The sequence below is a fragment of the Schistosoma mansoni genome (assembly GCF_000237925.1).
Source record: "Schistosoma mansoni, WGS project CABG00000000 data, supercontig 0049, strain Puerto Rico, whole genome shotgun sequence".
NCBI classification, from domain to species: Eukaryota; Metazoa; Platyhelminthes; class Trematoda; order Strigeidida; family Schistosomatidae; genus Schistosoma; species Schistosoma mansoni.
Genome location: NW_017386028.1, coordinates 1,281,208 through 1,296,369, shown reverse-complemented (window position 1 = coordinate 1,296,369; position 15,162 = coordinate 1,281,208). Strand labels below are relative to the sequence as shown.

General features: G+C 42.8%; 1 protein-coding gene across 1 annotated transcript; it reads right to left on the bottom strand.

Annotated features, from left to right (window-relative positions):
* Positions 1 to 1,721: 1,721 nt before the first annotated feature.
* Smp_104660 (ribosomal protein l7ae, putative) lies at positions 1,722 to 2,210 on the bottom strand. The gene is made up of 2 exons (XM_018790616.1): positions 2,156 to 2,210; positions 1,722 to 2,118 (listed from the first exon to the last, which is right to left on the bottom strand). The coding sequence occupies exons 1-2, from the start codon at positions 2,156 to 2,158 to the stop codon at positions 1,738 to 1,740; spliced, it is 384 nt and encodes a 127-aa protein (XP_018646130.1). The 5' UTR covers positions 2,159 to 2,210; the 3' UTR covers positions 1,722 to 1,737.
* Between the last annotated feature and the right edge of the window lie 12,952 nt (positions 2,211 to 15,162).

Below are 15,162 nucleotides of genomic sequence, written 5' to 3'. Positions count from 1 at the left end.
TAAAGTAGGACGAAACGAACTGCTGCACAGTAAACCCGTCCCTTGGTTGCTGGACAGATATCTCGCCTACGCAAGTTGGCGAAAGCTAGACGAGCCTTCTGTGTCCGCGCTGAGATTTCGTCACACACCAGACCACAAGGACTGATGAGACTCCCAAGATAAGTGAAGCGGCCAACACGTTCAACTACTTCACTCCCTATCATTAGCTCAAGTGTTGGTGCAACCCAATCCCGAAGTAACATTTTGCACTTCGAGGGGGAGAATCGCATGGCAAACATGCCTGTATTTTTGCTTATTGTGGTCAGAAGACTGTATTTTGTCAGCAGTCACTTCAATGGTAGTAACACATGCAAATAAACGTTGTATGTAAGGATATAATGCAGGAAGAAGGAATTAATTCGTAGAAATAAAAGTATAGAGCAATTTTAATCTCATGGTTTAAGGAAAGATAAAGAGTGTGTACACCTACGTCATTGTGATCGATTTTGAGCCATGTTACCGAGAGTCTCCAACACCATTGGTTACTATAGTCACGCGGACCCCAACCAAGTAGTCTGTATCTACCAACATGGCTCAAACCAGAAGTCAGTGACTTCAAGGACTGATGCCACGTTTTGGTTTGGCCGCCCCTAACTTTCTTCCAACCATCCCCAACACTAGTCAGCATTGCGCGTCGTGGTAATTGGTGTTCAGGTGTACGTAGTACGTGGCCCAACAACCTCAGCCAAGGGGGATTCACTGAATCACGTGGGAACAAATGTTTCCTACCACCGATACTTGTGAGACCACCATTCTTTGAGCTCAAACAACACAAAGCCTCCTTGCGAGCTACAAGTTTTCTTCATCATCTAGATCACCAAGGTTGATATTTACCTCAATATATCCATGAGAACTGTATGGTTGTAAATGTCCCCTTTTTATCGTCCTTAATACCAGTAGGACCAAGTATATGAATAGGTCTAATATTCAGATGAGTAACCTAACCGGGTTTACTCGGACCAACACGAAAACCAAACATCACGGGAACCACGGAAAATGCTATGACCATGAAATCGCTGTAGAAACAGAATGTGACACGCAGAAGTGGTGTATGTAAAGAAGGATAGATACCGCTGCCAATAATACCCTATATTATAGGAATTCGAAGGATTTGATTTTTCTCAATACTAGGTCAGTAGGATTGTGATCAGACCAACTAGATAGGAAGATTACCCAGTTCCTCCAGAAATACTACACCGCTTAGCTTATGAATTAAGTATCCTGAGTTTGTACATTCCAGAAAGACCCATCCTATCCTAACAAGTATGTGGGATATGAGAATTTTACTTCCTTAGCGTTAGTTTTAGAACGAAAACTTGTCTTACCAAACATTGTGCTTTATGAAAAAAGCCGCAGGACGTTTTCACCTGTTTAACTGGGGATGCTAGTCTTACTATAACTGATGCCAACAAAATGGCCGCATAAAAAGGACGTGGCCCCTTTGTCAGACACTATGCAAGTTACTTCCGTCAATTTTACTGTCGTATCCTAAGAGTTTGTAGCCTTTTCTCGAATAATCAGTAAAGTTATACATTTTCTTTTTGGGCACTGTTTGCCAGAAAAATTCGTTCAGATGTACTATGAAACTAACTTCCACAAACCACACACAAATCATGGACTGAATTTCAATAAATGACTGTCACTAACAGCAAAAACGGTCATTGTTAAAAGCCACTGTTGTTATGATATCTTTATTGGTTAGATAAGAAGTTTCTCAATACTCTGTTGTATTGAAATGACGAGAGGTTTGAGTTGTGAGCCCTCACTATCTGTAACAGCGACGGCTGCCACCGATCTGGATACACCACAGGCACGACCCAAAGCCATTTGTGATGGGATGAAAACGTAAGGGACATTCTTATCTTCACACAGAAGAGGCAAGTGCAAAACTATTTCAAGGGGATCTATGTCTGCAGCCATTACAATAAACTCTGCTTTTCCTCTGTTAAGAGCCTTGGTCGCCTCGTTTGCACCCTTCTTAAGCTGTTTGTATGAACTAGCTTGTTTGACAAGTTCGATTATTTTATTTGTTAATTCGGGACCTGCCAGCGGGTAAGCCCGTGGGTTTACACCTAGAGTCTAACAGTGAAATCATATAAGTAAAAACAGAACAGACCATGATGTACACTCAAACGTGTTTCAAGACCGTGACCTTGGGAATTGTTCAATGCATGTGAACAGAATAGACGAACCTTTCGCTTAATGGGCTTCTGTATCTAGTAGCATTGGATCACCAATACCTCCAGTCAGTGAACTAGTTATATTACAGATAAAAGAGGAAAAAGAAACTGCTAAATCGTAGTAAGATACTATCCTCAGTCCTTAAGAATAAGTCAAGTTGCCTCTTGAAGGACTCCTGGGAGGTCGCTTGGACTAGCTCAGTCGGCAGCGAACTCCAGCACTTGACAACTCTAACGGAGTAGAAGTTGTGTCTGCAGTCTGTTCTGCTATGTAGGGTCTCCAATTTCTGGGTGTTACCTCTCAGGTTAGTGTTATGACTAAGCTTAAGAAGATGTTTAAGGGGATGACCAGAAGTATTAAGGATACTGTAAGTCATAAGAAGGTCACCTCTAAGACGCCTGTACTCTAACGGGTAAAGGTTAAGTGATTTGAGGTGCTCTTCGTAAGGTTTGAATTTGAGTCCCCGAACTGATTTCGTGGCTCGACGTTGTATACGTTCCAGAGTGTCCTTATCCTTTTGGAGGGAGGAAGGAAATACTATGTTTCCGTACTCTAAATGAGGACAAATAAAACTGTTGAAGATTATGTGGAAGGTTCTACCGTCAAACTGGCCAAAAATGCGCTTCAATGTTACCAGTGCAAGGTTTGCTTGAAAGGCGTTTTTGTCACAGTTCGCATACGATTTCAGGTCATAGGGTACCAACACTCCTAAGTCTTTTTCGACTTGGGAAACTTCTAGAGAGGAGTTACCTAAGTTATAACTATAGTCTGCAACATGTCTCAGATGGACTTCTTTGCACTTTGAAGTGTTGAAGGTAAGTCCGTTGTCGTCTGCCCAACTTTGAAGTCGGGTCAGATCCTCCTGAAGAACTAGTATATCATTATGATTACGTATCTCTCTCCAAAGTTTCACATCATCAGCAAAAAGCAATAAGTCAGATGAAACTTGTTGAGGAAGATCGTTAATGTAAATCAAGAAGTGAAGAGGTCCTAGTATTGAGCCCTGGGGGACCCCACTAGGACATTCCATAGCCTGAGAGAGAGTGAAGTTAACCGTGACCTTAAAGTGTCGGTTTTCTAAATATGAAGAGAGCCAATCAATCAGAGGGGGTTTTATACCCAATCGTCCAAGCTTCTTGATAAGACATACGTGGTTGACCCTATCAAAATCTTTTGAGAAATCCAGGTAGATGACATCAACTTTCCCCTTGCGATCAAGGATGGTTGTCCATCTATCCACCGCAGTCAGCAGGTTGGTCATACAAAAATGACCTTTTCTGAAACCATGCTGTTGGGGTGAGAAGAACTTTGAGGATGATAAGTATTCTAGTATACCGTCATATATTAGGGATTCCATAATTTTGGAAGGTATGGAGAGAAGGGCCACTGGTCGGTAGCTTGAGGGTTCACTGCGTCGACATCCTTTGAAAATTGGTGTGATGTGGGCCAGCTTCCAAATTTCCGGTAGTTCGCCTCTGCTTAGCGAGTGTGCAAACATCACGCTAAGTGGTGTCGCCAGGATTGAAGCTGCTTCCCTCAATACAGCGGAATGAACCATATCCGGACCAGGAGAAGTGTCTTTTCTTAGGTGCTGCAGTTTACGGAGCACCAGGCCAGTGCTGGGGTTCAATTCGGAAAGTCCTGGGCAGTTTCAGATGAAGCTTTCGTCAGTATAGTTGATGTGGATCAGCTGGAATGTCTGGGAGTATTGTTCAGCCAAAAGGTTAGCGGCATCACCGTCGTTATTGGTCGGGTCATTAGGACCAAACAGTTGGGAAACTCCAGTTTTGCCTTGTCGAAGAGAAGCTGCGTAACTGAATAAGCTTTTCTCTTAAAAGACTCCTGGAAAGTCTCTTGGACTAGCTCAGTCGGCAGCGAATTCTAACATTTAACTACTCTTAAGGAGTAGAAGTTGTGTCTACGGTCCGTTCAATTGTGTTGAGTCTCCAATTTCTGGGTTATACCCCTTAGATTTGCGTCGGAGCTAAACTTAATTAGCTGTCTAAGGGGATATCCAGAAGTATTAAGGATACTGTAAGCCATTAGAAGGCCACCCCTAAGACTCCTATACCCTTATGGGTAAAGGTTAAGTGATTGGAGGCGCTCTTCATAAGGCTTGAATTTGAGTCCACGAGCTGATTTCGTGTGTAGTTGTAAATAAATCCCCAAAATCAATAGCTCTGTAAGTGTTCGACATTGGATGCTGACCACATTAGTTTTAGTGGACTTGTTTAGCTGAAGGCGCTCGGTCATGCATCCGTACCAGATCACGTTACAGAACGGCGTGGGAAGCATCTCCTACGATCACTAGCCAGATTAGATCAGTCACTTCTTGATTTATTGATAACCCATCGAATATATCTTCCAACCTCCTCGCTTCTGACTTCTGATTTTAACTGGATAGGCGCGATTCGGTTATAGAAGGTGTTACTGGTAAAGTGCTGTCAAACTACAATAGTGGTGGTATCTTCAGCGGTGAGCCCGACGTTATCTGGTACACCAAATGATAAACTGTGAGTCTGTTCCCTCTTTGGAACTTCATAAATCATTGTTTTGCTTTATTTGACTTTTATATATTGTGATACTTTTTTGGAGTTTTTCGGATATACTTCAACTATTTATTTTTCGTTCATTATGATATTTGATTTCTCACTATGGCGGAACAGACACCCAAAGTATTTAAGTTAAAGACTACCCCCTAACCCTCGATTCAGCCAACTCCTTTTTGGCCGGACTATATGGAAGCCTGGTTCTGCTACGCAGAAGCCGACCTTAACGGGCACGACATTACGGACTCACGCACACAGTTCCTCGCGGTTGTTAAGGCACTGTCGCGCGAGTTTAACAGTTACGTAGCACCTAATATGTTCACTAGTGATGTTTCGGAACCTTACGAAACTCTTAAACGATTGACTTTTAAACGCGGAGATCTAACCGACCGACAAAGGTTAGACTAACTTCTTAATAACATCGACTTGCAACATGGTTCTGCAACAGATATGTTGCTTAGGATGAGAGAGGTGATAGGTCAAAGAACTTTCGACGAAGGCCTATTCAAACAGCTCTTCTTATCTAAACTCCCGCAACAGGTGCAAGCAGTTCTGGTTTCGCTTCAAAACAACGCCGTAGACGGGCTGGCTGCATATGCCGACCGCATCTTGGAAATCACGAAATCTTCGAATGCAGATGGTTTTTCAGTCAAAGAAGAACCTCAAACGACCCAGGATGACATCACGGAACTATGTCATACACTGACACGCTATCTTCGATTTCGTAATGACCGTATACGGTCACAAACCCAACGAAGAAGCGTTTCACGTAGGCGATCTGTCTCCAGACCACGAGAGACGGATAACCTCAACTGGTGCTGGTATCGTAACCAGTATGGAAAGTCCTCCAGAAATTGCAGAACACCCTGCAATTTCCGAACCTAAAATCGACCGACACGAAAAACAATTCGGGAAACTTCCCAGTCGGCACGCGTTAACGGCAAAGAAAAATTGCTACCTCGTCGACACCGGTACAGAAGTTAGCGTTCTTCCTGCTAATGCTAACGATAGGCTTCACGAGTCTGTTTTAAGCTTACAGGCGGCGAATGGAAAACCGATCGCCACATATGGTAAAAGGTACGTTGACCTTAACGTGGGTTTACGCAAACCCATTCACTGGATTTTCGTGGTTGCAGATGTTTCTATGCCAATCATTGGTACAGACCTGTTACAATACCATAATCTATTCATCGTCACACGCTCACGAAGGTTAATAGACGGAAACACTAAGTTATCTGTTTTAGTAACTCCTCTTTCTGGTTGCAAATTATCTCCAGTCACAATTAAGCACACCATAGACCCCTTATATCAACCGTTACTAGATAGGTACTCTGGGATATATCAACCGCAACCGAAATTGCCTTATGTAACCAGCAATGTTACACATCACATCTCGACTACAGGACCACCTGTATTCTCAAAAGCACGTCGACTGGCTCCTGAAAACCTTAGGTTAGCTAAAAATGAATTCGACCACATGCTAGACTTAAGAATAGTTCGACCGTCAAATAGCCCTTGGTCATCTCCCTTGCGCATGGTCCCTAAAAAGGACAGCAATGATTGGCGTCCAAATGGTGATTATCGGCGTCTGAATGCTAAAACCATTCCCGATCGTTACCCGTTGCCCCACATCCACGATTTGACAGCTACCTTGAAAGGTACAACTGTCTTTTCGAAAATCGACTTGGTTAAAGCTTATAACCAAATACCTATGGCAACTGACGACATTCCGAAAACCGCCATCATCACTCCTTTCGGTCTCTTTGAATTTTTACGAATGTCTTTCGGTCTAAGGAAGGCTGCTCAAACCTTCCAAAGGTTCATAGACGACGTCTTCCGAGGTCTCAACTTCGTACATGCGTATGTTGATGACTGTCTCATAGCAAGTCCGGACAGAGAATCATATCTCCAGCATCTGAACATTGTTTTCGAACGACTACAAGGGCATGACATTACTGTCAACATTCAGAAATGCCAAATTGGAACAAACTCCTTAGACTTCCTAGGACACACCATTGATGCTCAAGGCATCCGGTCTCTTAGAAACATAGTGACGGCCATTCTGGATTACCCAGAACCGACCACCATCAAACAATTGAGCACATTTAACGGTCTCGTAAGTTCCTATAGACGTTTCATACCAAAATGCTTACGAAGCCGCTAAATGCGAAATTAATCTGGACGACACCGCTCGAAAAGCATTCTCCACAATTAAGGAACTCATCGCAAAGGCAACCTTCCTAGCACATCAGGACACTCAAGCGCCCATTAGTATCGCCGCGGACGCATCCGGCTCAGCAATCGGAGCAGTCTTACAACAATGGGTCAAACCACTCCTGGCAACCTTTAGGATTTTTCTCGAGACGGCTGCTAGACAGTGAATCTAGGTACAGCACTTTCGGTAGGGAACTCCTAGCTATGTATTGTGCTGTACGACATTTCCAACATTCCATCGAAGAAAGAGAGTTCACACTTTTGCCGATCATAAACCTCTTACCTTCTCTTTAAGCTCATCCTCAGACAAGTACTCACCTCGAGAGTCTCGACAATTGGACTACATTTCGAAGTTTACTTCAGACATACAACACATTTCTGGAGCAAACAATGTAGTCGCAGACGCTTTGTCTCAAATAAGTTCCTTGAACAGTTTCCAAGGAATCGACCTTCTTAAACTCGCTCAGCTTCAAAAAGAAGACACTAGTCTTTAGCACGAGTTGTCCTCGACAACTTTAAAACTACGTATTAGGCAGATGGGAACAGGTAAGGAAACCTTACTTTGCGACACATCGACTGGTAGGGATCGTCCAATCGTACCGAAACATTACCGACTCAACGTCTTCAATACGTTGCACAATCTTTCTCATCCAGATGTTCGTGCACCCATCAAGCTGATAGCAGGACGATTTCGCTGGCCTGGCATGAATAAAGACGTGAGGGAGTGGGCACGCTCCTGTGAAAGCTGCCAGAAATCTAAGGTAATCAGACACAACAAATGTCACTTAGGCTCTTTCAGAACTCCTGATGCTCGTTTCGACCATGTTCATCTAGATTTGGTAGGACCCTTACCCAATTCAAACGGATACTCATATCTTTTAACATGCGTAGACAGTTTCACTCGATGGCCAGAAGCAGTACCTATTAAGGACATTACTGCTGAAACAATGACTCGCGCTTTCGTCGGACGATGGGTAGCAAATTTTGACTGCCCTTCAACGATCACTACAGACCGTGGACGCCAGTTCGAATTTGGACTTTTCCGTTGTCTGACCTCACTATTAGGAATCACTCGCTTCCGAACGACCGCCTACCACCCACAAGCAAACGGGTTGGTAGAACGTTTTCATCGACAACTAAAAGCTTCTCTATCAGCTGCAAACGTTTCACAGTGGACAGACGCTCTTCCACTCATCTTGCTAGGTATCCGCAATGCAGTAAAAGCTGACATTGAATGCACTGCATCTCAACCCATTTATGGAACGACACTCCGGCTTACAGGAGAATTCGTAGATCACTCGGCTTCCTCATTGAACATGGATCTAAACTCTTACACGGGCAGGCTTACAAACGCAATGCGTTCAGTTAAACCTGCTCACACTCGACCTCAATCAACTGATGTTTTCGTTCAACCTGAATTACGACATAGTACACACGTCTTCGTTCGTCGAGACTCACATCGACGACCTCTCGAATCAGCATACGAAGGACCCTTCAAAGTTCTTCAGCGTGAACTTAAGTACTATATAGTTGATAAGATTGGCACGAACGATAGCATCAGTATCGATAGTCTCAAAGCAGCCTACTTAGAGGGAAATCCTGTCTACGTCGATTTTCCTTCGGTACAATCGAACGACACGGCTCCTACACTTGTAGTACCCTATTCGACAGCCGGCACGTGCGTTGATACTCCATCAGCGTCTGAAAATAAACTTAGGACAACGTGTTCTGGAAGAGGAGTAAGATTTCTAGAACATTTGAACGACTATTGCACGTAGGACACAAAGTTTATCCCGATCTTCCCTTGCATTTTATACTATAAAAAAATTGAATATGCTCATACTTATATATCTATTCAAAAAAACAATTTTTTTACTTACAAGCGTATGTATATTTTTATTAAAAAAACAAACAAAAAACAATTTTTTCAATCGCTTTTACGCTGTCGCAGGCGTATTAGTTTATTTACCTTTTTTCCGCTCACCTTGTGTCTTTACGCAAATGTGAGTGTATTTCAACACGCACTCACACGTTCTATTTTTTTCTTTTCCGGGACGGCTGGAAAAGAACGATGAAGTTTATAAAGAGCCGGGATTGGGATGGTACTTTGTTTCATGATTACTATACTGTATTTCATGGTTCGTTATGGTAAATAAAAGCGACCAGACGCTGCTAAACATAACAAGCTATCAAAAGAGTGTTAACCAGCGACAAACTCGTTGGGTTTCAACTTCTGGCTGGCTACGTCGTAGGGGCATCACTACCTCACTAGGGGGGGAGTGATCTGTAACTGTAAACAATTCCCCAAAATCAATAGCTCTGTAAGTGTTCGACATTGAATGCTGACGTGGCTCGCTGGTGGATGTGCTCCAGGGTGTCCTTATCCTTTTGGAGGGAGGGAGGAAATACTATGTTTCCGTACTCTGAATGGGGACGAATAAAACTGTTGAGGATTATGTGGAAGGTTCTCCCTTCAAACTGGCCACAAATGAGCTTCAATGTTACCAGTGCAAGGTTTGCTTGAAAGGCATTTTTGTCACAGTTAGCGTAAGACTTCAAATCATAGGGTAACAGCACTCCTATTTTTTCTCCAAGTAGGGATACTTCTAGAGAGTAGTCATCTAAGTTGTAGCTGTAGTCTGCAACATGTTTCAGATGGACTACTTTACACTTTGAAGTGTTGGAAGTAAGTCCGTTATCGTCTGTCCAAGTTTAAAGTCGAGTCAGATCCTCCCGAAGTGCCAGTATATCCTCTTGGTTGCGCATCTCTCTCCAAAGTTTCACATCATCAACAAAAAGCAGTGAGTAAGAAGGCTGTTTATATAAATCAAGAAGAGAAGAGGTCCTAGTACTGAACCCTGAAGGACCCCACTAGAACATTCCATAACCTGAGAGAACGTGAAATCAACCCTGACGTTAAAATGAAGTGAACCATTCAATTAGAGGTGGTTTGATACCCAATCGCTTGAGCTTATTGATAAGACATATATGGTTGGCCCTATCAGAAGCATTTGAGATGTCATCGTAGATGACGTCAACCTTCCCCTTGAGATCAAGGAGGGTTGCCCATCTGTCCACCGCAGTCAGCAGGTTGCCTACACAAGAATGACCCTTCCTGAAACTATGCCGTCTAAGGATAATAAATAATCGTGTATACCGTCACATATCAGGGACTCCATAATTTTTGAACGTATAAAGAGAAGGGCCACCGGTCAGTAGCTCGAAGGTTCGCTGTGTCTATCTCCATCGAAAATTGGTGTGATGTGAGTCAGTGTGTGCGATAAGAAATCCCAATGAGCATCCACTTCAAGTTGAGGGTGAACATCTCAACCCAACTGTTACAGATAGTCGTGTAAAGCTGACACATTCAACCGTTTGAAATTCCAGTGGCTGTTGGTGGTGGGATATCTTAGCTCAGTTTTGATGACAAAACTTAAGGCTATGACGACGTGATCGCTTCTCCCCAGGAGAGCCAGAATTGATAGATTGTCAACTAGGAACTCTTCATTTGTATTTGAAATCCCCTAAAATCAGAATATGAGTGAATCCGAGACGAGTAGAGTTGGATAATCGTTCCAGCTGCTCCACCCCCCCATTCCTGTTTGTCTGTCGTTGCGAAACAAAGATATCTCGGGTATTGCTGGCTCCTGATCCATTAACTGAGAAGATACCCACGTTTGAGATATTCCTGTCAGATGAGCATTATTAGCGTTGCTAAGTCCAAGTAGCTCATCCATTTTATTTGGTAAACTCCCGGCGTTCATGTATAAGCAGTTTGTGCTTTCAATTTGAAATCCTTGAGCTTCTCCTTCCTATTTGTCTGTATGGGACTTATGTGAATGGACAGGTAGCCTACCTATACAAGTTTTTCCGAGTTGGTGCTCCCTGTCATTTACACGTTTTTTTATGATCAAGGCAGTCCACAAGTGAAATTGTCAGCTCCAATTTGCCTTTGCGCTTGATCCTGGCGTCGTGTGGCCTATCCGGATGCATGTGGATTCCAGCTTGCAACCGAAGTCTGTTGGCACAAAATGCTTCCAGAGTTGCAGAAGCCACATGGTGGTATGGGAAAGTTATCTTCAATAGCCGGGGTCTAGAATCTCCGTCCATCTTGGCTAGTCTCGTCACATGTTTAGTCAGTATGTTTTTGAGCTTCAAGGATTGCCTGATGAATTTCCATTCCCTAATATCAAAGTTTGCTTGGCCAGGGTCCGTATTTTACGGTACACCTTGCACAATGATATTTCTTCCACGGAAAAACTTCTCGCAAGATTCCTTAGGGATGTTCCGGATGAGATTGTGCTTCCAGTGCAGTATGCAAGGCAGCATTCTTACGTTCCCAAGATACGTTCACTACGTTCACAAGATATAACAGACTGGCTAGTAGGATATCCTTTACGTCGGTGGCACTAGTAAGTGTTACACGAAGTAGCTCCAAGTGATTTTGATGCTAAGTGTCCCTTCCTCACGACCAAGACTCGATATTTCGAAAGATAGGTCTAACATCAAATTTTGAAAAGCACAAATATTTACAGGCTTGATCTGGATTTCTAACTTTATTACAGTTAACTAAGAGCTAATTCAGTTCTTCTGCGGTATCCCTGTGAACATGTTTAATCAGGATGTATCTAGTTTTTGCACGCCTTGTGTACAAAAGACTCACTGTTCCTCTATTCTCAGTGGACTATTAGAGGAAGAACAAGAACCAACAAATTGTGGACAGGTATTCGACGCCAAGATACTAACTAAAGTAGCTCTTAGTAATCGTGGGAAGTTCCGAGGCATCACTCTTGTAACAGTTGCAAGCAACGTTTTCAACAATGTGGCGGAATCTAGTGGGGTATCCAGTAGACCCCCGAATCGGAAACCAACAAACTGGCCTACGTTAGGGTAGATCACGTACCGGTCATGTCGTGACATTACAGATCACTGTGCAACATCAACTGAAGGAAACTCACCTCTATGCATCACTTTCCTCGATTATGAAAAAGAATTTGATGGAGCAGGTAAGGGAACCATGAATCATGAAATACCTGGGAACATCACCACCATTCTGAGCTCTTACGAGGGGCTGAACTCTATGTGAAGAGAGAAATAAGGGAACAATGACGAATAATGATAGCTGGTTTTGGAAACAATTTTACACTTAATTCAAGGTCTGGTTCATTTTATGAATCATAAGCGTTCATTTGATGTGTGATTCTAATATTAATGTTGTTTAAACATAACCTTTTGTACTACATTATTCTATAGAATACGTGGTTTGGACGTGACCATACTATCTTAACTCCTTGTGCTTTTTGGTCGTGCCATTTTACATCAATCTGAATCAGGAATGGACAAAGTAGTGTTCCAGCCAACTATTCTCTTTTTGTCGCCTGTCAACGCAACAGGTGATAGAATAGTTTTCGTCTCTCCTCTCCCAAGGCAGATTAGACATACATCGGACTCACTCATCACTAGGCGGCCCATCGTTTCAAGGTCTTAAACTAGATCGAGATGAATTCTCCCGCAGGTTAGTAGGCAGATAGATCAAGGGAGTAGAGGAAATACGAATTATGTAAAGCGGGCAGATCACGAATACGTTCCAAATGAAAATTTTCACTGCTTATAGTCACTCTTGTTAAATGAATATCAAAAGTCCGTAAAGTGGTGGCAGTAGACTTTTATTCCGATCGGGAACAGAACAGTTGGAACCCGCGACTATAATTTTTTAATACACAAACCTTTCGAAATTCAGTATGAGATAACAGGAAATATAACTCTCACACGAAATATTGTTATTAATATATTTCTGCCAGGACAGATACACACCGTTTTTACAGGCATGATCTATAAATTACATTTATTTGCTGACAGCATGCCCCCCAAATAGGGTCGTCAAATAGATAAATCAATAAAAGTGAATAACAGTACATCCGTGCGGATTTCTTGGAGCGTTAATGACCAGGTTTATGTATGCTAGATTTCTGGTCGTGTTAAGTATGCAATATAATTTTTTAAGTTTATAGTTGTTACAAAGTAGATTTGCAGAGCGCCTGGGGTGAACTGTGACCTTGGGAGAGCACCTATGTCGAATTTCCTCCAGACGTCAAAAGTGCCATAGCTTTGCCCTCAGAGCAAGATTCTGAAGAAGAAAAAAGAAAATGAGGAGCAGCAAGGCACTTGGATATGAACTATAAACAATGCTTAGCATTTATTTATTTATTTATTTAAACACATAAATATTGGTACAACGAAGCACCAGATATATATGCGCCTCACAAATCTCATTTGATTTGTGTGAGGGCTGTGATACTGCCCAGGTGCCCAGACTGAAACAGGTGGTTCTCTTAGGGGGCCACACCCGGAGCCTTTGACCTAAAGGTCTAACCCACAAGGCAGTGGAGCATCGTGAGGAGATGCAATCCCATGGTAGCCGGTGATCAATGATTGATTCGTACGCCATTTGTTCCTTCAGGATTCTGGAGCCCATGTGCACCATTGGTTTGGAATCAGGGTTTTCCAACTCTCCTAGGTGGACTCGCCTTGTCCACCAACCCGGTTATAGCACCGGACATTCGCTTTTCGTCCTCTCAATTTCGTAAACGACACCCCGGCCACGAGAAGCAGTGAGTAGGATTTCCCTGACAGAGGCTATATATTCGCTGGCCATGTGAGAGCATTTCGAGAGGGATAGCAGACTCTCCCCACTCTCGGCCGTACCAGGGCATTTGGGGGCTGGTTAAATTCATACTAGCTGTTGTTGCTAGAGTGAAGCGTGATTGGAGCCTTCAGATTAGAGAGTGCAATAATAAAGAACAATGAGTCGTGATATTTAACAAGGTGGATTAGGCTTGAATGACGGAAGGGAAATCAAAGTCAGAATTAGGAAGGCTGTGTTGTGAAAACTTATAACTATATTTTTCATTATCTGTTAAGGTGGATAGTGTCTAGCAGTGGAATCCAGGACACGCGTTTCGTCCTATTTGGGACTCGTCAGCTAGATGTACCTGCATCACAGAGTTGATGTTCTTTCTGGGACTCGAACCCAGTACCTACCGCTTCAAACGCCATCGCGTTATCCACTCGGCCACTGAGTCCTGATAGCCACCCGCTTGTGCAATGGGGTGAAGTTTGAATTCATTTATTATTATTTGTTTGAATCTTCCCATTGATGGTTTAGGACTGCAACTGGTCAGTCTCTAATTGGCTTATGTGCATACTGTGAGTATTGCCTCGATATGGCCTTAATTCACAAGCATGGTAAGCAGAGATGGATAGTGGCTAGCAGTGGAATCCACTGCTTGTGAATTAAGGCTACATCGAGGCAATACGCACAGTATGCACATATGCCAATTAAAGACTGACCAGTTGCAGTCCTAACACATCGATGGGAAGATTCAAACAGACAATACTAAATGAATTTCCTTATCTGTGCTTTTTGTTTTTTTTCATCTGATTCCAGCCACACAGTGCTGGTGTAAAAGTGTGAGTTAGCTTGTTATAGGTCGTCTTAGTATGATAGCTAATCCAGTACAAACCTGGAAACATGAGTCTGAATGGTGAGCGCAGGAGAACAACCTCGATATCAAAGATTGATTAACTTGTTCTCGACTATAAAAATCCTGATACAAACAAAATGTTCTGCCCCACAAACAGGGACGGATTGAAGTCAACGCCCTCACCCCCAATTCTTGCTGATTAGTAACTCCATCCCCCCTCATTTTGTGATGTTAGGTTCATTTAGGCTCATTTTCGGACAAATATGATACCTCGTACGGTTCTCTGTGTTTCACATACTGTTGGAAAACACTATTTCCAAAAGTACCATTTTGCAAGGTTATCAGGTAGTTGCAAATTATGGACTGTGGGTAAGGCATCGATGCAATGCTTTAAATGAATAAGTATGAAGCATAGGTCGCCAAACGAATCATAAGCATAAAGAAGTGTATAATGTAGGATAAATGTTTACCGGAGCGAGCGAAAAAGTGTAGGAATATAATTGTCATAAATAAAGCAATGTGTTATGAAATAAAATTAATAGTCTGTCAGCATAGTGTACAGGAGAGTAAGAAGCTGATGAAGAATAGACAAGAAGGAACTCACATTAACTTGGTGCATATGTTATTTTGTGCAACCCTAGCCGGGTGATGGGTTACAGGCTCCATAGATGCGAGGCCACTGGTAGTAGGTGATC